The 25,491-nt window shown below is 49.9% G+C and overlaps 3 protein-coding genes across 3 annotated transcripts; 1 reads left to right on the forward strand and 2 right to left on the reverse strand.

Annotated features, from left to right (window-relative positions):
* Window positions 1–127: 127 nt before the first annotated feature.
* Window positions 128–7,790, reverse strand: alg13 (ALG13 UDP-N-acetylglucosaminyltransferase subunit). The gene is made up of 25 exons (XM_069722085.1): window positions 7,671–7,790; window positions 7,381–7,464; window positions 6,895–6,945; window positions 6,706–6,752; window positions 6,472–6,544; window positions 6,269–6,350; window positions 5,939–6,104; window positions 5,744–5,807; window positions 5,508–5,625; window positions 4,710–4,774; window positions 4,446–4,546; window positions 4,258–4,343; window positions 3,879–4,158; window positions 3,539–3,649; window positions 3,273–3,417; window positions 3,028–3,199; window positions 2,576–2,611; window positions 2,439–2,497; window positions 2,285–2,353; window positions 1,776–1,902; window positions 1,496–1,615; window positions 1,370–1,410; window positions 1,174–1,291; window positions 930–1,031; window positions 128–516 (listed from the first exon to the last, which is right to left on the reverse strand). Exons 1-25 carry the CDS (start codon window positions 7,788–7,790, stop codon window positions 128–130), a joined length of 2,826 nt encoding a protein of 941 aa, XP_069578186.1.
* Window positions 7,791–9,625: 1,835 nt separating this feature from the next.
* On the forward strand, window positions 9,626–17,084 carry aars2 (alanyl-tRNA synthetase 2, mitochondrial (putative)). The gene is made up of 22 exons (XM_069722011.1): window positions 9,626–9,984; window positions 11,198–11,386; window positions 11,486–11,631; window positions 11,701–11,892; window positions 11,976–12,120; window positions 12,197–12,342; window positions 12,433–12,541; window positions 12,652–12,690; window positions 12,782–12,896; window positions 13,022–13,149; window positions 13,433–13,565; window positions 13,644–13,813; window positions 13,898–14,011; window positions 14,666–14,806; window positions 14,882–15,019; window positions 15,111–15,214; window positions 15,531–15,639; window positions 15,717–15,842; window positions 15,926–16,036; window positions 16,171–16,254; window positions 16,468–16,581; window positions 16,756–17,084. The coding sequence occupies exons 1-22, from the start codon at window positions 9,673–9,675 to the stop codon at window positions 16,921–16,923; spliced, it is 3,033 nt and encodes a 1,010-aa protein (XP_069578112.1). The 5' UTR covers window positions 9,626–9,672; the 3' UTR covers window positions 16,924–17,084.
* Window positions 17,085–25,281, reverse strand: LOC138634836 (calpain-2 catalytic subunit-like). Its single transcript, XM_069722012.1, has 21 exons — window positions 24,983–25,281; window positions 23,685–23,754; window positions 22,414–22,535; window positions 22,156–22,289; window positions 21,848–22,016; window positions 21,659–21,742; window positions 21,228–21,313; window positions 20,463–20,537; window positions 20,222–20,382; window positions 19,955–20,124; window positions 19,842–19,853; window positions 19,521–19,732; window positions 19,275–19,311; window positions 18,973–19,038; window positions 18,799–18,856; window positions 18,657–18,721; window positions 18,280–18,348; window positions 18,116–18,194; window positions 17,922–18,038; window positions 17,783–17,841; window positions 17,085–17,494 (listed from the first exon to the last, which is right to left on the reverse strand). The coding sequence occupies exons 1-21, from the start codon at window positions 25,217–25,219 to the stop codon at window positions 17,471–17,473; spliced, it is 2,106 nt and encodes a 701-aa protein (XP_069578113.1). The 5' UTR covers window positions 25,220–25,281; the 3' UTR covers window positions 17,085–17,470.
* Window positions 25,282–25,491: the final 210 nt, after the last annotated feature.

Raw genomic sequence — 25,491 nt, forward strand, 5'->3', positions numbered from 1 at the left:
TTTTGAAACTTTATCTTTTCCCTCAGGTACATCCTGAGGAAAATACTTCCCGCTGACTCTTGTGTTAGCTTACGGTGGCTAATCATCGCCGCTCACAGAAATAACGTCAGCTATGAGCTAATACGTGTTACATAGTGGACGGGATGTAGTGTGTGGCCGTGTGGTGGGGGGGCGGGGCAGTGATGTAACCAACTACGTGGGCGGAGTTGGGGGCGGGACAGTACACCCGTGGGGCGTGGCCTCCAGCTGGGAGAGATCCCCAGTGGGTGGATTGGGGAAGACAAGGGTGGTAGGAGGAGTGATGGGGGAGGTGAGAGGGGTGAGGATGGGTGGGGTGAGTAAGCGGGGGAGGGGCTGAGGTCAGGTAGGGTGTTGGGGGTGGCGTTTCATACGGCAGGTGCAGCAGCGGAGGAGGGGCGAGGGCCTGATCCGGGTACAGGAGAGCAGAGGGTGGGGCAGAACCTGGTGGGGCGGGGCTACTGGAAGAGGCGGAGCCATCTGCAGAGGGGGTGGAGCCTAAAAGGGTGGGAGGAGACAAAGAAGTCAAGTCAGTCGAAGTGTTGCTTTTTGACATCCAAAAGGTACAGACGGTTAATGTTAAAAATTCAACATCGTCATTTGCAAGCTTTCATCTATGTTAGTGCTAGATTAGCTGCTGGCTAGCTTTAGCTCCCACTTTGTGTTCTTCTAATAGTAATACTTCTAAAAGTAAATCTAGAGTTCATCTGTTCGACTGATGACGTCGTTACAGGTGGGCTGACAGAACAGCTCAGTTTGTTCTCGTTTGGCTGCAGTTTTCCTGCATTTTGGAGCGCTGACATCATCTGCAACAGCTGTATCCAGATGTTCAGTCCATGCTTCACCACCTGCTGACAGAGACTCGGCGTAACCAGCCGCATGTTACTATGGGGTGTTTCGTCAGTACTGACCGCTGCCGTGTCCCTCTGTCTGTCCATCCCTGGTAGATTCTGGGTAGGAGAGGGGGGGTTGGTGGGGGCCTCGGCCAGCCTCGGAGAAAGACGGGGGGGCAGCTGGGGGAAGAAGATGGTTTACTGTGAATTATTAACCAGCTAAACAACCCGTCCGGTCACTAACTCACCACAGCTAAGTGAGCGGTTTATCGTGATCAGACAGCAGCCAATCAGGGGCAAGGAGAGAGGGGTGGGGGTTTACCGTGCAGGGGGGGGTCCTGGCTCAGGTAGGGCGTGTAGTGCTGGTACGAGTAGGAGGCCTCAGGTGAGGGGAGGGAGTACACCTGCTGCTGCTGCTGCCAGCAGTTCTGATGACTCCACTGTGGACAGACAGGTGAACACACCTGAGACATCAACACTCATCATCCGACATCACTTCCTGCAGGTGTGGCTCTTACCTGGACTCCAAGGTTGAAATAGTACTGAAGGACTCTGCAGTCTGTACACACAAACACAAAAACAGACACCGAGTCACACAAACTGCTCCACGTTACTGACAGTGAACTGAAGCTGTGACCTCTGACCTCTGGGTAAATCACTGCCGTTGGGATCATAGGAGTAAGGGGGCGGAGTAACCACAGTGCAAAGAGGCTCACCCAACTCGTTAACCAACCAGGGAGAGGCAGCTGGGATCGCCATGGCAACTGCAGACAAAACATCCCATTACTGTGTGTGTGTGTGTCTGCACCTGAGCGTGTGTGTGTCCCTGAGCGTGTGTGTGTGTGTGTGTGTGTGTGTGTGTCCCTGAGCGTGTGTGTGTGTGTCCCTGAGCGTGTGTGTGTGTGTGTGTGTGTGTGTGTGTACCTGAGCGTGTTTGTGTGTGTGCAGCCGGCGGCAGGTGAGCAGCTGCAGGTAATCGTGATGATGGAGAGGAGGGAGAGGAAGAGGAGGAGGAAGGTGAAGAGCAGATGACTGCCAATGGCTTCACCACCTGAAACACGCAGACACACACAATGCTGTGAGGAGCAGTTCATCAGGTGACCAGAGGGGGCAGCAGCAGTGTTAAAGTTCCTAAAGATCTTACAGACAGAAGAACACAGATCAGGCTGGTAACCAGTAACCAGAACATGTTAACTAATCAATACATCGATCGATGTTGATAACCGAGTCATAATTTCGTTTATTTTCACACAGACATGAAAAACAGCGAAACATTCCTTGTTTTTCTTCGTCACAGACGTGAACTCAAGATTCCGGTTTTTTTAAACCTGTAGTCTGAATAAAATGTTTGAAGATTATTTTCAAACGATTGATTCATTTAAAAAAAAGCACGAGATGAATGAATGAAGTAGCGTGTGTGCGCTGAAGACCACCTGCTGGGTGAAGCTGTAGTTCAGCTCCGGTCTGGTTGGAGAGTCAGCCGTCCTTCCTTCCTGCTCATCCTTTCACAATAACAGAAAAGCACAGACCTTTCAGGAGAACTGAAGCGGATTGACCAGCTGGCAGGTCAAAGGTCAGGTGTGTTACCTGGTTGGAGGCGGGTTCAACAGCAGCAGCGTAAACACCTGACGGCTGGTAGCTCTGATCTGAAACAGTAGAACTTTAAGTCACTTCCTGTTTGCAGCAGTGGAGATGGCGGCGGTGGCGGCGTGCGTGGGACTCACCCTGAGGGCTGTAGATGTACTCCTCTGTGTACTCCGCTGACACAAACACACACAGGAAGTACAGCACACCTTTACCACCAAAATAAAAGCAGATGAAAACCCACCAGGTTCTGATAGAAGATTCTCTACTTCCACGGTTCAAATCAACGATCAATAACCAATGACCTGGTCCACACCCAGACCTACTGATGGGACATCAGAGGACACTGTCTGTCCTTCAGGTTCTAATAAAGATTTTATTGTTTGAAGAACGACTTGACACCAACACCAGAACCTGTCAGACACAGAACCGGTTCTAACCTGGTTCTGTAGAGACTTTGTACCACCCCCCGGTTCTGTAAAAACTTGTTCCGCTCCCTGGTTCAGTTAAGAGTCTCTGTACTGCCCCCTGGTTCTGTAAAGACCCGTAAGACTCGGTACCGCCCCCTAGTGTACAGAGTGCTGGTCCTCACCCTGGTCCTCCACAGTGCTCCGGTCCTCCTGATCCTCTTCTGAGGAGCAGGCTGCGGTGTTCCCAGGGGGAGGCGCGGGGGGGAGGGTGCCCGAGCCTCTCTGAACTCTGTAGGTGGAGCCTGAGGGAGGAGGCGGGGCTCCCATGGTGGGGGGCGGAGCCACAGATGGGCCCTGAGGAGGAGACAACATCTGATTGATCATCATCATCTTCATCATCATCATCAGGATGAAGAGGATCTCTCACAGTCAGCGGCGGGAACACGCTGTCGTTGGTGTCGTCCAGCTGGTAGAAGGTGATGGACGCATCCAGATCAGCTGAATCCTCCCCCTCCTCCGCCGGGAAACCAAACTGACACTCTTTACTGAGTGTCAGCTGACGGCGACTACGACTAAACACAGAGAGGAGATCATCATTATCCTCATCATCACCATCACCACCTTCATCATCAGTGTTTGTGTGTCGCATCAAACACACCAACAGACCAACAAAATGTGGGCGGAGCTGTTTACCGGGACCTGAAGGCGTAGTTCTCGTAGTCATGGTAATATCTCCTGCCGGGGTGGTAGTGATAGGTCAGTTGGGGACCAATTAGGTGACGGTTCAGGAAACGGGCGGAGCTTCTGACCAGAATCCATGGGACAGGTGGGAGAGAGAGAGCGAGAGAGAGACACACACACACACACACAGGATTCTTCATTAATAATTTTCTTCTTTTTTTTTTTTTTAAACTAATTCAGACGATCAGTTCATCAGTTAATCGATCAGAATCTGTTCTGATTCGGTTCCAGCGGTCCAGGACTACAACGAGGCCGGTCACATGTTTGCTGTGGGTGATGAGTGAAGTCCCACCTTGAGGGTCCGTAGCGAGGAGGTCTGGCTGTGGGATGGTGGTGGTGGTGGTGGTGGTGTGGGGGGGCGTAGGGGTCGTAGGTCATAGCGCCAGGTGATGGAGGAGGGGGAGGGCGAGGGTGACCTGCTGGCTGGAAGCGTGGAGGCAGAGCAGAAGGGGCGTGGCCTCCATAAGAAGAAGGCGGTTGCATTAACAACTCCGCCCCCTTCACTCCACTGCTGCCCCGAGACTTCCTGAAGTACCGATTGCGGTGATGACGCTGACCACGCGAGTCTGGGTCTGACAGAGAGACAAGGACAGGTCGATGTGGTGTGGACGGTTATGGTCTGTGCGGACGGCGTCCGGGTCAAGCATAACAGAAACTGAAACTAAACGTACCCAGATCTCCTTTCCTGGTGGGAGCAGCAACGTTCCAGGCAGGAACTGGATTGACAGGTTTGAGGTCCGTCAGAGGAACCAGGTGTCTGACAGAGAGGGAGACATTAACATTAACCCGACGTACTTCAGGAGCTTCGGCTAACTGGTTGGCTCTGATCCAGGGAGTTCGGGTTTGGCGAGTGCGTTACTTCTCTCCCAGCTCCTCGATGAAGACGGTGACGGCTGTCGAGTGTGTTCCTACTTCCTGGATGAAGGCGTTGTAGTACTTCCCCTTCGGCTCCAGACGCACCTGAAACCCAGCAAGACACGTGAGGCTCAGACCTGCAGCCGAGTTTGGTTCTGTCCGTGTTGGTCCTATGAACGCTCACACCGCTAGAGACAGCTGTTACTTTACCATGATGATGTTAGTAAGGAATAGGAAGTGAGGCATCCCTCAGGAGAAGGTCGGTTACCTGACACTTGTCTCCCAGGAAGTACTGCCGCCCTGCGAACACCATGTAGTCCGTCTTCTGCATCTCTGTCACACAGTAATCAGATTACACTGCCGTCAGTCATCTCCATCTCTCGGGTGTTTCCGCCCCTGCCATCAGGTGACCTGATCATAATCGCCGACGACCCTCGATCAGGAAGCGAGTGTGTGAGGTGTCGCCGTGACGACGCGAGTGTCACGTTTCATGAAACATCTTTAATCTGCATGCTACACAGACTTCGGGCTCTTCGTCCGATTGGAGGACTCGTTCACATCAACTGGATCCGTTATCATAGCAACGAGTCCTGGGACAGTCAGCTGGATGTGCGTGAGGGATAGTTGATCGTGTTTTTAAAGTCTAAAGATTCTGGGACTTTGAATTTTAAGTTAAAATTATAAAACATAAAAACAACGACATGCAGAACAAACTGCAGCCTGATGGACGTGTTCGTGGATCTGAAGCGCTGCTGAACGTTCACCTGGTGGTCACTCTCAGTACTACAACCAGCCTGCAGTAAACAGGAAGTGGAAGAGTCTGGGAAGAGTGCCGTCGCTGTGATGTCATCCCTCCGTAGGAGCACTACTGAACATGTGCAGCAGCATGAGCCCGGAAACAACACGCAGGAAGTGAGACCGCCCCAGTGCATGCCGGGGTGGGGATGATAAGCACTCTGTCACGTGATCAGATGTCAGCCAATTTAAATGAATGCTGATCATTCATTAACAGAATGACTTTAACAGAAGAACCAATCAGCCGTCAGAGGAGCGTCAGGTGACGTACCTTTACAGGTGTCCTGCCACACGTCAAACTCCAGGTTTCTGTAAACTTCTCCGTCCAGAGACTTCATCACTTTGTAGGGCAGGCTGAGTCTGGAGGGGGGCGGGGCTTCTCCATGAGGCTGAGCAACAACACCAATTAAACGTCGGTCAGATAAACAGCAGGGGGCGCTAATTCACCCGCTGCAGCCCAACATGTGAACAACAACAGGTGAACACGGATCACGATGACACGCCCACCTTCATGTCGTCCATCACCCCTCGAGGTTTGTCCTCAGCAGCTCCACCCGACTCCACCTCCTCCCTGCACAGAAACCGAACACACCTGATGTGAGCAAGTGATCGTCTACAGACCGCCTCTACACCCGATCTGATTGGACGACAATGATCCAATCACAGGGCAGAGTCGGTCTGTCCAATCAGAGGTGGTGTTACCTCTGTCCTCGGTCCTCAGGTGTGTCGTAGCCAACGTCAAAATCACTACACACTGATGGGCTGTTTCTATAGCGACGACCCCCTACCCTGAAGGCCTCCATGGCTTGACAGAGCTCCGCCTCCTCCACCCCAAACACCTGAGAGTAGAGCAGCTCGTACAAGAGAGCTACACACACACACACACACACACACACACACACACACACACACACACACACACACACACACACACACACACACACACACACAAAGATGGTGGAGCTTATGACCTATTCTGTTTCCACACACACACACACACCCATTGCCTGTCAATCATTAAGCCGCACTCACACTGACAGAGGGCGGCGGAGGCAGGGTAACTCCTCAGATAAACGATGTCATAGTGACCGTTGATGGAGCAACACAGCATCACCTAGGCAACAGAAAACAACCAACCGCATCTCAAAGGTGAGTGTCATGTGACCCAATGAAGTCCCAGTTCATCATCACCTGCTGCAGGTGTTACCATGGCAACCACTGTGGTTTGTCCTCACCTTGTCCACAAAGTCGTCCTCCGAGATCACGGTGGCTGGTTTCCCCGGGTAACGGTAGATCACAAAGCATCGCCTAAACAAACAAACACACAAACAAACACACACACACACACTTTTGAATGTGATGTCATCTGTAACATGATATTGATTTGATTGTTGAATGAAGTGATTTTGATTGACAGCAAAAGTGTCCAATAGAAACAGCCGGTGTTCAGGCGTGTCTGATGACCTCACCTGTAGAGCTGAGACAGAGCCTTGATCTCCACCTGACCCACCGTTTCCTGAAACACACACACACACACACACACACACACACACACACACACACACACACACACACACACACACACACACACTGTTGACACACTGCCAACAGGTGAGGCAGCTGCCAGCAGCTGAAGGTCAAAGGTCACAGCAGCTCACCTTAGGATCCTCCAGACGCTCCAGGTATTTCTCAAACGAGCCTTCAACGAACTGCAGAACAGATGACAGGTTGGATTCTGTGAGTAACCAAGTACTTTTACTCGAGTACTTTCTACCTGCAGTTGCCACCAGATCAGAGAAGAGTCAGGTGATGTCGTCACACAGCTTGAGGTCAAAGGTCAGGTGATGGAAAACTCCTGCAGTGAACACACTTCAGACTTCACAGTTCTCTCAGCATCCTCTCAGTCAGTCAGCTAACTAGTCCTCGAGCTAACTAGTCAGTCAGGTAACTAGTCATAGAGCAAACTAGTCATACAGCTAATTAGTCAGCCAGTCAACATGTCCTCCTGCTAACTAGACACTCAGTTAACTAGTCATACAACCAACTAGTCAGTTAAAGATGTGTGTAGTTAACTAGTCAGCTAACTAGTCAGACGTTAACTAGTTACATATCTAACTAGTTACTCAGTTATTGGTTGAACTTACCGGCTCAAAGTTGCTTCGATTGGCTCTCATGAAGTCAGCACACTCCTGTCTGATCTTCTGATGGTAGTTCTGAGAGTAATACAACTACACACGCACGCACGCACACGCACACACACGCGCACGCACAATTTATTGATTAGCTGCAGCTAACAGATATTCTGTTATTGATTATGTATAAACTGAATTGCTCGATCTGTAAACGGTCTGAAGTTTTTTTTTTTATCGAGAACTTTTACATATCGTGACTTTAACTGAAATAACCCCCCGTCCCCCTCAGGTCCCTGGCTCACCTGCTCGGACACCGCCCGGAACAGACTAGACGCGTCCCGGGCCACCATCTTCCGGTAGAGTCCCAGACTGGACAGGTACTCGTCCATGTTGACGAAGTACTTCTTCAGGCCTTTCTGCATCCCGCCGCCGTCGGTCCACCTCCACGTTCACCGGGAACTCTCGGACCTCCGTTCAGGTTGCAGGTCGAGCCCGCAGGTGAGTTTCATCTCGACTGATGAGCGCGTGGGGCCGCTGACTGCTGAAGAGGCGTTCACGGTGCCACCGAGGCTCGAAAATGTCAAGACTACATTGTAAAAGAAAAGAAACGAAGAACCCACCGATCAGTTTGTTATTGATCAGTTTGGGACTGATCCGTTTTTTATTGAACAGTTTGTTATTGATCATTTTGTTGTTGATAAGTTTGTTGTTCATGTTTGTTATTTATTCTCTGCCTATGACATTAACTGATGGAGCTGCAGCCTCTCTGACTCTCATTGATAGTGCTGCAGCCTCTCTGTGTACTACTCTGAAATGTTTCCTCTGACAATCAGTGATGAACCAAAGTAGGCTCCTCACAAACACGCTCTTTGAAGCTGGACGGGAAGTGGTGTTCCTCTAATCTAAAGAACGTCACCTGCCTGGATGGACAGTCTGATAGCATAGAAGAAAGAAAGTTATTGATCATTATTAGAAGAGAAGAAGAATCCAGGTTTGTTCTCAGCTTCAGTAGTCATGACTTCAATACCTTCTTCATGATAAAACTAAAAACATTAGAGCGGAACTGAAACATCCTTCCTGTCACTGTCATGGATGTGTCTCACGGGGAGACGCCCGTCTTTACTTCTGCCTATATATAAATATACATATATTTAAATATATATATATATATATGGGTTACATACAGTCTATGGTGAAAAAAGCTGAATATGAACGAATGACAAACAGCAGTCCCTCACTCAGTTGATAATAATTTTTAACTCAGTCATTTACCACAGCATACACGGCTGGATCTAAAGATCCTAATACAGGTAGAACTGGTTTTGTGGTCTGTTTATACAGATGAGACATTGGCCATTTTAACAGCATTGCAGTGAGTGAAGGAGGTTCAGATCAAAAAGGTCATCATCTGTTCAGATTCCAGTTCAGCATTATTGTAATTATAATCATTCACATCTCATAACAGGCAGGATTTAATCAATGAAATATACGAATCACTGTTCCGACTTAAAAATATGTGTATTTTTGTATAATTTATGTGGGTGCCAGCACACAGAGGGATAAAGGGAAACGAAAGAGCAGATAAATTAGCAAAACAAACTTTGCAGTGTCAGTACAGTACAGACATTTTATTCAGTAAAGCAGAAGCTAAATTAATAATCAAAAGAAACATTGTTAAGGAATGGCAGCACAGTTGGGACACAGGAAGACACCTTTATGCTATTCAGAGAGAAGTCAGGGTATAGTGAAGACATCCAAAAGAAGCACCACAGAAGAAAATTATTATCATATTATATTTTATTATACATATTAACCAGACTTAGGGTCAGACACACAAGGCTTAACAAAGCAATGCAATTAATAAATAAACACCCAACAGGACAATGTGACTACTGCAAAATACAAGAATCTGTAGATCATGTCATTTGTCGTTGCCAGAAATTCACACTAGACTGAGACAGGCTGAAGACGAAGCTGGGAGTTGAGGAACTTCATCTAAAAGATGCAATACCCTGAGGAGAAGGGAGTGTGTTGCAATACTTGAAAGAAGCAAGATTGAACAAAATAATTTAGTTCACTGAATTGGTACAACCTTTATTTTTATTTTTTTATTTTTTCACAAGGGGATAGGTAACTCTGGTCCACACTCCTATACAGTGGGTGGCGGTAATGCACCCGCCATAAAAATCAAAAGAAGAAGAAAGAGACCCAGCAGGACTGAGCGCGGACTGGCTGGTCTCACCAGCAGGTGGCGGCAAAGCTCTCTTTTTGCCGCACCAGACGAAGGAAAAGGTCGCAGTGCGCATGCGCTTCATAGCCTGTAGTCTCCGTAAGGGTCACCACGGTTCCGCTCCGGTCCGGGTCAGTCTCGGTTTGACCCAAATGCTCCCGCTGATCCTCCGGAGGCTACGGCCGCTCAGCGGGCCGCCGGGACTCCTCTCCGCCGGCTCAGCAAGCCCCTTTAGCGGCTCTCCTCCGGAGCTGCCGGCCGCGCAGGTCCGCAGCACCTTCCTTGACTTCTTCCGGGACAAACACAGACACCTGCTGGTCCCGTCCTCCCCGGTCCGTCCCAGAGGAGACCCCAGCCTGCTGTTCGTCAACGCCGGCATGAACCAGGTCAGTACAGACCCGGTCCGGTCCGTTCCGGTCCAACACCTTCAAAATAAGAGCGTGAGAGCTGCAGAGTTGATGATGACAACAGACTCTATAGCTCTGTTCCAGATGACATACTTTCCTCAGCATACTAACTAATAGTGCTCTTCCATGTTGAGACTCTTACTGTGTTGTTTCAAATCACGCTGCCGCTCTGCACTGACTGGAAATGACCTCATCATGGGAACACATCACCCGCCAAAAACATCTGCAGCTTTAATTATTTGCCTCATAAATAAACGTGTTTTCGTGTCCTCTGTTTAACACACTCAATAAACACACCGATTCTCCTGTAGATCAGCAGCAGTGGAAAAAAAAAACAACCTAAAAATGATATGGTGGTCAGGAACAGCTGCAGCTTCCTCAGATGCCTTAATTTGAAAATTCTTCACGCCGGTGGCTCCGCCCCTTCCGCTACTCTGAAAAAGTATGCACTGTTGCATATAGTATGTGTACAATTGGGACATACTGTCATCATAAAAATAATGCATCTTGAACTTTGACCCACTTTGTCGTATCCGTTGCGATCCGTTTGTAGTAAAAGGAATAAGGATGCGCTTCCTTTTAATACCTCTTCTTCTTCTCCTCCTCCTCCTCCTCCTCCTCCTCCTCCTTCTTCTTCTTCTTGAACAGCTCGAGGAGAGATCGAATGTAGTAGGACATCCTGGTACTTTTGGCATCCTACGTTTAACATACTATGTATTGGGACATACTGAATCTTTTTTTTTTTTTTGGCGTACTAAATAGTATGTAGTGTGGATGTTGGAACGCAGGACGTCAAAGGACCAGGATGTCCTATTTATTTTGCAATCTGCAGGCCAGCGTGCTGCTCGAGCTGTTCATGCTACCGCACATACTTTTTGAGGGTCGCTGTAGTTTGTAGTAAAAGTAAAAATAATTAGTATGCGATTCTGAATGCAGGGTGTGTTTACGGCTGGGACGTCATCGATAGTAGTGAACACACCTGTGACCTGAAATGTTTCAGTACGTTAACTTCCTGTTTGGACTCACCTGAGGAGGGTTTCATGAACATGTGGATTACAGGAAACAGGTTCTATGTAACTGGGTTTTTTTTTTAATGTGAGGTCACCGCGACCTTTGACCCCCAAAATCAAATCACTTCCTCCTTCAGTCCAGATGAATGTAAGATGAAGAGAGTTTCTCTGTCTGCTTCCAGTTCAAGCCCATCTTCCTGGGAACGGCTGACCCTCGCAGCCAGATGGCATCGTACCGCCGAGTGGTCAACAGTCAGAAGTGCGTCCGAGCTGGCGGCAAACACAACGACCTGGATGACGTAGGCCGAGACGGCTACCACCACACCTTCTTTGAGATGCTGGGGAACTGGTCGTTTGGAGACTACTTCAAGGTGAGGGGCACTTCCTGTTTACTTTACGGTGAAGGGGGGCTGGAGCTCACCTTTCTGTTTTCAGGGGGAGGAGCCTAACTCTAGTCTGTGTGTGTTCAGGAGGAGGCGTGTCTGATGGCGTGGAGTCTCCTCACGGAGCATTATGGGATACCTGCAGACAGACTGTATGTGTCTTATTTTGGCGGGGACGCGGCGTCCGGGTTACCAGCTGACGAGGAGACGCGACACATCTGGCTGGACCTCGGGTAGGTGCGTCTGCAGCTGGAGGTCCGTCCGTCCGGTTCAGGGTCAGCTGATGTGGTTCTCCTCCTCAGGGTTCCCCCCGGGCGCCTCCTGCCCTTCGGCCTCAGGGACAACTTCTGGGAGATGGGGGACACGGGTCCCTGCGGTCCCTGCACCGAGATCCACTACGACCACGTGGGGGGACGAGACGCTGCCGCGCTCGTCAACGCCGACAGTCCGGATGTGGTGGAGATCTGGAACCTGGTGTTCATGCAGTACAACAGGTCGGTACACGCACACCTGGACCGGGTCATACACACACCTGGACCGGGTCAGACCACATGAACCCGGGTCATTGTGTCCTCAGGGAGGCGGACCACAGTCTGCGGCGGCTGCCCCGGGTCAGCGTGGATACCGGGATGGGACTGGAACGCCTGGTCAGCGTCCTTCAGGGGAAACGGTCGAACTACGACACCGACCTGTTCGCCCCCCTGCTGCTCGCCATCCAGCAGGTACGCATCCCGCCAGCCCGTCTGTTGTTACGGTGACGTGTCTGTTGTCACGGTGACGTGTCTGCTGTGTCCTCAGAGGTCGAGGGCGGGGCCGTACGGCGGCAGGTCGGGGGCAGCAGACGGGGGGCAGGTGGACTTGGCCTACAGAGTGGTGGCCGACCACATCCGGACCTTATCGGTCTGCATCGCTGACGGAGTTCATCCAGGCATGTCCGGCGCCGAGTGAGTCGTCCAATCAGCTGTCGGTACGGGAGGCCATGTGTTCGTAGTGGCGGCGTTGTTTATCTGTTTGTTTGTTTGTTTGTGCCTCAGGTTGGTCCTCCGGAGGATTCTGCGCCGGGCGGTTCGTTTCTGTGTTGAGGTCCTCCGGGCTCCTCAGGGAGCGCTGGCCAGCCTGGTTCCTACTGTCACGCACCTACTGGTAAAACACATCTCCCACCAGGACCAGATCAGGGCCCTGATCCAGGTCCTGATCCTGGACCAGATACAGGACCACCCAGGTCAATGAAACTCTCTTTGTTTCTGTTGCAGGGCGATGTGTATCCGGAGCTCCACCGGGAGGCAGACCGGGTGAGTCTGTCAGAAACTAAACCAGATCTGAGACTCGTCCAGACGGTTCTGAAGTCGATGACGTCACAGGAAGTTGGTATTTCTCTTCCAGATCGTGGACGTCATCAACGAGAACGAGGATCACTTCCTGTCGTCTCTGCAGCGGGGCAGCAGGTTGATCCAGCGCACGCTAAGCAGAAAGGACTACAAACATGGCGTCTTCCCCGGTCAGTTCTCCTGGTCCAGATTAATGTGTAAATGCAGACAGGAAGTTGTGGAACAGTCAAACAGCATCAGAGACGTTTTAATGTGAAAGCGGCAGGAAGTCTAACCAACCCATTTCCTGTTGCAGCCTCGGTGGCCTGGTCTCTGCACCGGGACCTGGGCTTTCCTCTGGATCTTGTGGACCTGATGCTGGAGGAGAGAGGGGTTCGGGTGGACCGCCAGGAGCTGGACCGACTGATCGATGAGAACCACAAGGTGGCGCTTCACTCGTGGCTGTGAATGTGGGAACAATCTGCTGTCAGGCCCAGACACACAGACTTCAGATCCCATAATGCACCTGGATTCTCCAAAACCTCCAGAGATTATGGCATGACATCATTTCACTGTTCAGAAGGTTTTTATTGTGAAGTGGAGGCTTTTATTGTGAAGGAGAAGGCTTTTATTGGGAAGCGGTGTTTTTTTTATTGTGAAGGGGAAGGCTTTTATTGTGAAAGAAGAGAGGACTCAGGTAAAAGATGATGTCATCACTGTCTCTCAGGTGGTGTCAGAGACAGGTGCGCCATCCCAGGTGACACTGGACGTCCTCAGCCTGGCAGAGCTGCAGCGTCTCGGGGTTCCTCACACCGACGACAGCCTCAAATACGGGTACAGACTGGACCGGGGCCGATACGGTACGAGTCCCACCTGCACAGGTAACACACCTGACCTGCGTGGTTCAGACTGCTAACCTTCGGTGTCCCTCCTTCCAGTGTTCCCAGCATGCCGTGCAGCAGTGGTGGCTCTGTATGACGGCCAGGCTCTGGTGACGGAGGTCCCTGAAGGGCGGCGCTGTGGAGTCGTCCTGGACCGGACCTGCTTCTACTCCGAGCAGGGGGGTCAGTCACATGACCAGGGCTACTTCACCCAGGATGGGCTGCAGGTCAGCTGACGGCTCACACCGGTGCATCATGGGAAGAGTGTGTGCTGTGTGTCAAGGTGACTGCAGGTGTTTCCTGTCTCTCAGGACGTGCTGCACCCTGTGGAGGCAGTGGTCCGGGCTGGGGGGTATGTGGTCCATCAGGTGACGACAGCCGACAGCCTGAAGACCGGAGACCAGGTCCATCTGCACCTGGACCAGGTAAACACACCTGGGCTTAGTACACACCTGCCAGACTGAAAACAGTAGTGATGCTGTATATAAATAAAACAGAATGAAGTCTTATTTAATAGAAAATAGACCAAAGACAACATATCAAATGTTGAAACTGAGACATTTTATTGTTTTATTAAAAATATATTCTTATTTTTAATTTGATGGCAGCAAAACATTGTTTTAAAGTTGGGACAGCTTCTCTGGACCCGAGCTCATTTAAGATGGACTGAGATGAAGTGGAAAACTGTCCTGTGGTCTGATGAATCAAAATTTGAAACACATTCTGCACATATTACAATAGCATGGCTCTGTTGTAGAAGAGTCCTGAACTGTTGAGCAGCTGAAATCCTATATCAGGCCAGAATGGGACATTTCACTTTCAAAACTCCAGAAACTGGTTTCCTCAGTACCCAAACATTTACAGTGTTGTTAAAAGAAGAGGTGATGCAACACAGTGGTAAACATGACCCTGCCCCAACTTTTTAAAAACGTGTTGCTGCCATAAAATTCAAAATGAGCAGATATTTTTTTTAACATTTCTCCGTTTCAACATTTAACATGTTGTCTTTGGTTTGTTTTCATTAAATCTGTGTTTACATTATTTATAAATGGTGTCCTCAGCCGTGTTTTGTGTCTCAGGTCCACAGACTGTCCTGTATGGTGAAACACACGGCGACTCACATCCTAAACTTCGCTCTGAGGAACGTTCTGGGTTCTTCCGTTCAGCAGAGAGGATCTCACGTGTCAGCCGACCGCCTGCGCTTTGACTTTAGTGTCAAGGTCAGACTTCCTTCCTGCTTCCCTTCGTCCCCACTTAGATGCTGAGCTGTCTCACAGTCTCATGTTTGTCCTCAGGGCTCTCTGAGCGTCTCTCAGCTGCAGCAGGTAGAGACCTGCGTTAACGACATCATCTCGGCCAATCAGATCGTCCACAGCCAGGAGGTTCCTCTGCAGAGAGCCCGGAGCATTGGTGGACTGAGGACAGTGGACGAGGTGACCTGACAGTCTGTCTGTCTCACCCCGTCTCTCCTGGTGTCTTCAGGTGTGTCCGTGTGTTCAGGTGTGCTGACTCCTGTCTCTGCAGGTGTATCCGGACCCTGTTCGGGTGGTGTCGGTGGAGGTGCCGGTCTCCGATCTGCTGGACAATCAGACGGACAGACGGACGTCTGTAGAGCTCTGCTGTGGAACGTGAGACACACCTTTCCTCCTCTCACATTTCCCTGAGCTCAGACAGGACACAGGAAGTAAGACTGCAGACACAGCCGGTCAGGTTGTCTGATGACAGGGTGAACCGGGTGACACTTACCTGCTCCAGTCACTGCGCAAGGTCACGGTTCAGGTGCAGGTGCAGGTCCATATACAGGTCTGTGTACAGGTGCATGTACAAGTGAAGTTCCAGGTGCAGGTCTAAGTCCAAGTTCAAGTCCAGGTGCAGGTCCATATACAGGTCTATGTACAGGTGAAGGTGCAGGTCCAGGTGGTCTAACAGGATGTCTGTGTTCAGTCACCTGCTGCAGACCGGAGCCATCGAAGACCTGGTGATCGTCTCAGAGAGACAGATGGTGAAGGGAATCAGTCGGATCGTCGCCATGACGGGACGGGAAGCAGCACGGGTCGGTACCACATGGTTCAAATGAGTGAATGAAATGTGGGACTGCTCTTTTGACCTTTAACCTCTCTGTGCCTGCAGGCCCGGGAGGCGGGCCAGGCTTTGTCTCAGGACGTTGACTCTCTGTCAGCCAGACTGTCAGACCATGCCCCGTCCAGTCTTGACTCCGCCCAGCATCTTTCCAAGGAGGTGGGCGTGCTCTCTGATGTAAGTACTCTAGCCATGATGCACTGCAGCACGTGAGACAATAGTTAAATATATTTTGTTTGACCCTGTGCTGTGTCTGACAGGCTGTAGATAACACACCCATCCCCCAGTGGCAGCGCAGGGAACTGCAGGGTCGACTCCGAGCTCTGCAGAGGACCAGCAACACGGCCGTCAGGAAAATGGAGACCGCAGAGGTGAATGCACACCTGAGATTTACACGAACACCTGAGATACACACACCTGAAATACACACACGTCAGTCATGACAGTGAGAGGTTGGCTGTGTTGCTGCTGCTCTGACGCTGTTTTCCCATCATGCTTTGCTCAGGCTGCAGTGACAGCTCAGACTCTGCTGCAGAAGACTGAGAGGAAGCAGCTGCTGGTGGACTCGGTGGAGACGGACTCTCTGTCGGTACGTAGACCTGCAGAGGTCCAGACAGTCCGACACACTGCTCGCGACCTCGTCGGCTCGTGTAATGAGCGGCGGTCTGACGACTGATCAATGACTCAGACATATTCAGTCAGCTGTATTGATGGTCGATCGATGACTCATCAATTTAAATGTGTGAATCTCTTCCTGCTGTCTCATCGATGAGGACGATCAATAATGGATGATGTGTTGCAGGTGCTGATGAAAACTGTAAACCAGCTGAACTTCGTCAGTCCTCTCAGTCACGTGATGCTGCTTGCTCACCAGAGGCATTCTGGGAAGGTTCTCTGTGCCTGTCAGGTTCCCAAGGTAACCACCTGTTGTTGACATCATGGGGAGGGGGGGGGGCTGCTTGGTGGTAGAGCCGTGACAATGTCGTTTTTTGTTTCTGAAATGTGTTTCTGTCGTGACTGAATATTTACAAACAAAACATTTGATCAATCGATGATATTGATCGATGATTGGTCGTTCCCTCCTCCGCAGGACTCAGCCTCCCTCCTGGCCTCTGATTGGGCAGTGGCGGTGTGTCGTCACCTCGGAGGGAGCGCTGGGGGTTCCGCCCTGGTTGCCAAGGGAACGGGGAGTAGTCGTAACATCAGCGAGGCGCTCAGGTGGGCCGAGGAGTTCGCCCGTCAGAGAATACAGGGATGATGTCATAAAGAGACTGGTGACATCACAGTCCCACCTACTGAAGACTAAGCCCCACCCATAGCTGCAGCCAGCCTACACTGATTGGACAACAGGCTCAGGTGTGAAGTTTATTGTGATGGGAAACATTTCTTTGTTTTAGAAGAAATAAAAACTGAAAAAACTCCTAACATCTGTCTTTATTCTGTATAGGGACCAATCGCGAGGCAGGGTTACAGACCAATCAAGAGGCAGGATGATAGACCAATCATTACATTACATTTCATTTAGCTGATGCTTTTATCCAAAGCGACTTACAATAAGTGCATTTCAACCATGAGGGTACAAACCCAGAACAACAGGAATCAAGAAAATACAATTTCTTCAAGAAAGCCAAACTACAAAGTTTTATCAGTAAGTGTCATTTTAAGTGCTACTAAAGTTCTCCTGTTCAAGGTAAAGTCAGAAGAGGTGTGTTTTTCAAGAGGCAGGATTATAGACCACACAGGCAGTTCATCAGCTGACAGCACAGTTTCCCGGATCAGGACCAGGTCCGGTTGGTCCTGGTTCCTCACAGCATGGACACATTGAGCCACTGCAGGAGAATCAGACAGACGATCAATGATCTAATGCTTTAAACACCGTTTGTTTCCAGCTTTGATGGTTTTAGATTTTCAAAATAAAAGCCCCTGGACAGCAGATGGTTGATGGAGGGTTGATAGACCCGGTTCACAGCGGCTCAGTGATGCTGGGTGGAACCAATAAGATGCTCTGACCAGTATCAGGTCTGGGACCTTCTCTCTGATTGGATAAACTGAGCTCCAGTGGGCGGAGCCACATCTGAGTGAACCAGTTTGATTGAATGAGAATCAAAGCTTCATACCTCCATTATGGTGAACTCAACTGTTCCCGAGTTGTCTTTGTCCAACATGCTGAACGTGTCTGCAGAGAGAAGATGGAACAGGATGAAGACAGAACAGAGACGAAGACAGAGACGAGGTGTCCGTCCTACAATGACTCACCGAACATGGTCTCCAGACGAACCAAACACCCGACGAAGTTGTCGAAGTCGATGGTGAGATCTGCTTCACTGTAACGAGCCACGAGGACCTGATGGAGAGGACTGGTCAGACTGAACCCTGAACAGAGAGGGGTCAAAGGTCACATGGAGATCATCTCAAACAAACAAAACGGGTCTGTGGAGAGTTTGTTTTACCGGCTTCTTCCACAGCGACCCTCATCTCTGTGGAGCTCATCGTCCCCGAATTATCCACGTCCCTCTGACGGTAGAGAGTCTGTCAACGGCAACAGGAAGTTACAACGGCAACAGGAAGTTACAACAACAACAACAACAGGGAGTTACAACAACAGGAAACTCACTAGGTAGTTCTCGATTTTGGTCCACAGAATCTTGAACTCCACCAGACCGAGTTTCCCGCTGCCGTCCCTCTGCACCGCCAGTTCAGGAGCTGTCAATCAATCCTGAACCACGCTGTCAATCACTCACATCCTGTCAATCAATCATTCACATCCAGGCAATCAATCACATCATGAGCCATACAATCAGAACTGTTTTTACTCCACAATAAGAGTCCTACTGAGGGGGAGACTGTCACAATAAGAGTCGCATAATGATCACTGAGTTACTTTTACTGTCACACCTGGAGGGACTTTCACAATTAAAGGTCTACTGATTTATGTTTGACTGTCAGTCACAGTGAAAAGATCTGAGGCGTGGTTGTATTTTGAAAGGATACATCCAGCATGTTGACCATGTTGCGGCATGTTGGGAGGCTGAAGCCGCTGGTTTTGATGTCGGATCCTGTTACAGAGGAAAGGGGCGGGGTCAATAGGTGAACCGTGCGTCTGCAGGTACAAACACTGACCTGTGCTTCTTACGTTTGGTCACCACTTTGTTCAGAATCTTCTTCAGCTCAAAGGCGCTGATTTCACAGTCCTGAGAGACAGGAAGTACCAATCACTGAGCAGCTCAACATCAGACAGGAAGTACCAATCACTGAGCAGCTCAACATCAGACAGGAAGTACTGCAGACCAATCACTGAGCAGCTCACCCCTCCAGCCAGCTGTCCAAACAGTCCTCTGAAGCGGTCGCCCACATCTTCTTCATTGATCTCGATCTGCAGCAGAGAAAGACTCAGGTCAGCCTTGCAGATGTTCCAACATATGTTCTAACAGACGTTCTGACATGTTCAGACGTTCTAACAGATGTTGCACTGAAACTGGTGACGACAAACACAATAAACACACACATTAAAAATTCACTATAAACACACAGACGTGTGAACAAAGGAGACGAACATGAGAAGTCAAAGACGAGGGACAGACGTGTCCTCCGTCCACAAAAACGTCTCACCTTCTTCACCCGCGACTCGACGGGGTCCTCCAGCTCTCTGCAGGAACAAACACACACGTGAACACACACCACTTCCTGTTTACAAGGCGGGGTGGGGAGGGGGGGTGATCAATACATGAGACCTATCGATGGTCAATAATCGGCCTCCATAATATTTCTGTGCTCCCCCTGCTGGTGGCGTCATGAGTCCCTGAGCAGCAGCTTGCAGTTCCTCTGACGTCCACCAGGAGCCTTTGTCACACCTACTGGAAGTCGGCCTGCTTCTCGGAGAACACACGGACACAGAAGTCTCCGTTCTTGTTCGGCTCGAAGGTGGATGGGAGGACCAGGTACTCTCCGGGCGGCAGAGAGAACCGGCTGCACACCTCCCGCAGGTTGATGAAGGTCTCGGAACGAGCGGACGACGCGTGACGCAGGAAGAAGTTCCTGTTCAGGTGGACGTTCCTCTGACCAGAGAACTGCGGGACAGACGGGTTATCACAGGGACACAGGACACAGAGACAGGACACAGCCATGCAGAGAGACAGGTGGAGAGACACAGAGAGAGAGAGAGAGAGAGACACGTACCTCAGCAGGAACCTGGAACACAAGAACACACAGAACAGCATCAGCAAGACTCTTTGACCTGAGCAGTGACTGGCAGGCATCAGACTCCTCCTCCTCCTCCTCCTCCTCCTCACCTCATAGATAGCGAACCCGACCGTGTTCATGTCCTCTCCTTTCTTCCTCATACGTCTGCGGTTTTTCTGGATCAGACCGACCACCAGGCTGCAGCCCGTCTCTCCGTCTTCGGGGTCGTCGTCCTCTTCGTACAGCTGGATCACGAACTGAGGGTTCGTCCAGAAAGTGTCTGTGGATCAACGGGCGGCAGGAAGTCTGAGAAGGATGCCGGCCTCATGGACACGTCTGATCACAGGTTACTGATCACTGAAGGTGCTGTCACTCACTGGGGAAGTTCCTGCAGCCTCCGGCGGTGGATCCTCTCCTCCAGGTGCCCTCGAACTTGGACAGAACCCACTTGGACACGTTGTCGTCGCTAAGAGCGTCCGGTGTCAGATTACAGATCTCCAGCCGTGAGTAGTGATGCAGGAAGTCAGAGAAGGACATCCTGCAAGACAGAGCGGAGGGTGGAGTCACCCAGTGACCCCAGTGCAAGAGGGGAGGAGTCAGAAGCAGGGCGGGGCTTACCAGAACTCTCCGTCTTCGGAACGATGACTCAGACGTTCTCTGTCCTCATCGCTGATGTAACGCCACTGCATGGAGCTGTCAGAGAACATCAGAGGACATCAGACGCAGAACGTCAGTCAGAGAACATCAGTCGGAGAACGTCAGTCGGAGAACGTCAGCCGGAGAACGTCAGCAAGACAAGAAACACGTTCGTTCTGACATTTTGAAGAGAAACCGCCCGGTTCTGTTCTTCAGCAGTACGTTCTTAACTCACACCAGAGCAGGAGCTTACTGTCAGTGTCACACCTGAGGTCAGAGGTCAGAGGTCAGAGGTCAAAGGTCCCCCCCCCCCCCGAGCTCCACTGTGAGCTCGGTTGACTCGGTTTGGTATCATTTTTCATGTCGTCCCCTCCGCTGCTGCCTCCTCGGCACTGAAACCCTCCAGAAACCAGGGAAGACTGAGGTTCCCATGGTGCTTTGGGGCAGCGTTTATTCTGAAGACCATCACAGATAATGAGGAAGAGGAAGTGCCTCTGTCCCCCAGCAGGTGGCAACAGCGCATCACTCTGAAGCTCAACAGTCTCCGCCCTGCATGTAGGGGATGGCTGACAAAACAAGCTGACAGGCGCTCCAGGTGTCAACCTGACACCTGCTTAGGTTAGTTAGGATTCCTGCCCCTCCCCCTCTCTGTTTTCTGATCTCATTTTTATATTGTTGGGTTGTTATTGTTTATTTATTTGACCTCAGTTTTGTTTTGATGGTTTTTTTAAATATAGTTTAGATTACCTGTCACTCCAGGCTCCGGTCCACTCCACCTGACCCCAGGGGTTCCGGATCCGGATCAGCTTCTCCGTGTCTCCACGGTAGGCCACCTGCAGCCAATCACACGCAGAGTTACGCCCCCTGACTCACCTTCAGCACTTTTAAACTGTTGTTCATTTGGAGCTCTGAAGTCAAAATAAAAATAAACAATGAGGTCGTTTCTCTGCGACCTTTGACCTCTCAGCAGCAGCTCTGCGACTTTTAGACAAAAATTAATCTTATCTAAATTCAGAATCCTTTAATGTTGTAGCTTGAAACACTTCCTGTAAATTAAAAAGCCCTCAGACTGCTGCCGCTAAGGCTCATGGGAAATGTTTTGTTCAGGAGAACAGACACTGCAGGTTGTTCTCTCCGTGCTGCGGCAGGGCGGTGCATGTCGGTGGGCATGTCCTCACCTGAGATGCACCTGTCAGAGAGTAGGCATGGCCTTTCACCAGCTTCTGAGAGGTGACCGCCTCCGAATCTGCCGAGCTCGTGATCTGAAACAAACAAACGATTCATTTTCACTTCCTGTGGTTTCAGTATCATCTGGAGGCGTGTTCACTGCTGTTACAAATGACACTTGTGACTCTGGCCCCTCTTACGTCGATGGAGCAGCCCATCAGGGAGCCTCGGCTCAGAGCCTTCTGGATGATGTGGAACAGATGTGGATCGGGTTTCTTCAGGTCATGGGCCTCCGCGATTCCTCCAGTGAAATCCTCGAAGCCCTCGGTGGTCGAACCTCCAGACAGAGCCTCGTAGCAGCCGTTCAACCTGCAGTGACATCACACATCAACACTCGAGGAGCCGACGCCCCCTGAGGGCCAGCGACGCCCCTCAGAAGACAGGAAGTGGAGGCACTTTTTCTATTTTACAGATAGAAAAGGCCTCTTTCTCAGACCCGGACTCTCACTTGGCGTAGGCCTTCTCCAGCAGGGCGCTCCAGAACTCCCTTCCTTCCGCCGAGTGGACGAACATCAGCTCTCCATCTTTGACCGGCAGCCGGTCGTCGATCACGACGTCCACCCACTCCCCGAACTGCCAGAACTACGGACAGAGACAGAGGGACAGCTGGGTGACGTGTTCAGGGTGGACAGGATGTGACTAATGTCCCGGGTCGCTCCAGAACCTCCTGGAGGTTCTGATGTGAACCGGAACCCTCCGTCGGTACCTGGAAGTGGAAGATGCCCGCGTACTCTCCGTCCCTGAAGCTCTGTCCATGTGGAACGACTCGGGTCAGAACTTCTTCATTCAGGGTGAGGGAGGCGATAGCAGCCAGCAGCCAGCAGTCACCTGGACAGGTGGACAGGAGGCGGGGCTAAAGTCAGACCAACAATCGATCATCTCAGGGTTCTTTATCACTGTAAAGTTCTCCCAACAGAACCTTAGAACTTCACAGAGAACCCCAATAGCTGGAGGGAAGAACTCCGACAGAACATCATAGAAAAGGTTGTGAACGGGTCGGTTTGGTTCTGATCCGCTTGCTGACTGAAACAATCATTACGCTTCCTGCTTCTTCACTTTGTTCTCATTGGCTGCCCTTTCACAGGTGTTCCCCTGGTTACCATAGAAACTGTTTACACAATGACATCAGTGAGCCCCCGCCCACTGTCAGTGTGTTTACTCTTTCTGACTACAGAAATTCGCCGAGCCCCACACACACACACACACACACACACACACACACACACACACACACACACACACACACACACACACACACACACACACACACACACACACACACACACAGGGACACACCCAGCTGAGTAGAATTTTCCATCTCAGGTGTCTCTGTTGTTGCACAAACGGCTGCAGCAACGAGTCGATTCTTTGATTCACTGATCGACACAGAACCTGTTTTTAATCATATTTTGATCAGCTGTTGTGAAGCTCTTTGGATGAAAATCACTTTCTGATATGTCAAATAAATAAATAAAATATTAATAAATCATTTAGCTGATTAGTCAATTATTATTTGTTGTAAAAAAAAAAACAGATCAGAACCAGACACGACCAACGGCTAACAAAGACATGCCTGTCAATCAAAAAGACCCGCCCCCAATTAGTAATGAATGATGAATTATTTCCAGAAGGACCAGAACACTGATCAGAACAAGGGAATTTATCTCATGACACCATGATGACTTGTGGAAAACATTCACTGACTTTGTATTTCAGGAGAGAACTTAATGCTTTTTCAATGGGAGTCTATTGGAGACAGCCCCTAGGGGTCCTCAGTGGTACTGCACTTTAAGGTTGTTGTGTTCCTGTGAGTGTGACGTGTTCTGTTTACAGAATTGTTGGAGGTCATAAAGGTTTATGTTTGTTGGTTCATTAATTAGCTCGTAAGTTTGTTAGTTTGTTAACTAGCTTGTAATTTTGTAAGTTTTTTTTAGTTTGTTAGCTAGCTGGTTAGTTTGTTATGTAGGTACTGCTCACCCAGAGCTCCCTGACAGATGTCTGTCCTCGTGGCTCCTGAGACGATGAACTCAGGGTCAGAGGTCAACTCCTGCACAGAAACACAGTAATAAACAAACATGAGGTCCTGCAGAGGTGATCCGGTCCTGGACTACAAAAACCAGTCGGCCAAGAACAGAGGGCATGAACCATTGGGACAAAAAGGTGCCAAGCAGCAGAAGCAGGCTGAACAAGTGTTGGAAAAATTACTCAAAAGGCTTGGTTCAAAATCAAACACATCGGACATTTTATTCTTGCAAGAAGGAGCAACTACATGCACCCTCAAAGAGAGGTGTCCAGCAACCCTAACCCCAGCCGGGCTCTACCCAGCCTTGTTTCCCCCAGCAGTCCTCTCCTCCCTTTCCTCTTCCTCCGTTCTCCCTTACACAATACAGTTGACAAACGGTTGACAGTCACTCCCATTCCCTTTGTATTTGCTTTCGTATGGTAATACAGAGCTGGTTGTAGGTCACAAGATAAGGACACAGGGGAGTCGTCAATTAGATGCGGAAATAATCACTTGCACTTGCATTGGTTGGTTACTTCACTACACCTATTTAAAGAATACTATTATAACTAGAAGCTCCTGTTTCTGCTGCAGCTTCGTTTCCACAAATTAAAAACAACGTTGAAATCTCAAAGAAGACTAAAACAAACTCAGCAGCCCTAGACCTCAGTGAGCGACGTTAAAAGTTTGACAAATAAACAAAAACCTGCTTGACTTTTTACAGTTTCCTGTGCACAAACCACAGAGTACCAAAACAACAATAATAATAATAATAATAATAATAATAATGTGTGTGTGTGTGTGTGTGTGTGTGTGTGTGTGTGTGACTTTTTAACATGACTTGTTGATGGAAAAATAGGATTTGTCTCTTCCTCTTGTTTGCATTGCTGCTCTGGAAAGTCTCTTTGTCAAGCAGGCTCCGAAAAGTTTCCTTTGTTTTGTCTTATGACAGAAAACAGAAAACAAAGGAAACTTTGGATCAGATCATTATTGATCATGTGTTTGTTAATCACATTAGTTTTCACCTGAACTTTCAGATGTTTACTGTTCATCACTGAGTCAATTAATCAATCAATCAGTGGCAGCAGGTTTGACTCATTGGTAAAAGGTTTCTTTGGTCAGATTAAGTTTTTCTTGTCTGTGAGCCGAACAGAAGTTTGTAAAACTTTAAATTGACCATTTTTAGAATGGAGTCAGGTGTCACAGGCCTGAGTGTTTCTACGCTCTGCACCGAACTTCCATTAGAATAATGAGCGTTTTAAGCGGCACTGACCTTCGGCCTCTCCCAGCGCACCCCCCGGACTTTGTAGGAGCTCGGGCCCAGCTCGTTGAAGCCCAGAGAGGAGGCATCCGCCGGGAACGTGTCGTCCTGGAACAGGCGGCCTGTCTCGAAGCAGTGCTGTCGCAGAGCCTCGTAGTCCTGGTTCAGGTACTTCACTGCCTGGCTGTTGGAGCCGACGCCTTGGTCCTTCTCCCGGCGGTGCTGCAGGGTGGCTGCGATGCCCGACATGCTGGTCTAGAGAGTCCTGGAGAGTCCTTGAAAGTCCTGGAGAATCCGCTGCGGCTGCAGGTCAGTGATGCAAAGGGGGTGTGTCCACCTGAACGTTCAGGTTCTCAGTCTTGCACTGAGAACCTTCAAAACAAAAGCATGTTTTCCTTTTAATGAACGCTGTCTGTTCTGTGGTTTTATACTTTAGTTTCTGTTTTTTTTAAATTATTTAAATCTGTTTGATTTATGATTTATGTGGTTCCATTTTTTTTAAATTAGAATGTTATTACTGA

Source organism: Brachyistius frenatus, unplaced genomic scaffold (assembly GCF_029030835.1).
Source record: "Brachyistius frenatus isolate BFR_SWC_R1_liver_20210118 unplaced genomic scaffold, ASM2903083v1 Contig_281, whole genome shotgun sequence".
In the NCBI taxonomy this organism is placed as follows: Eukaryota; Metazoa; Chordata; class Actinopteri; family Embiotocidae; genus Brachyistius; species Brachyistius frenatus.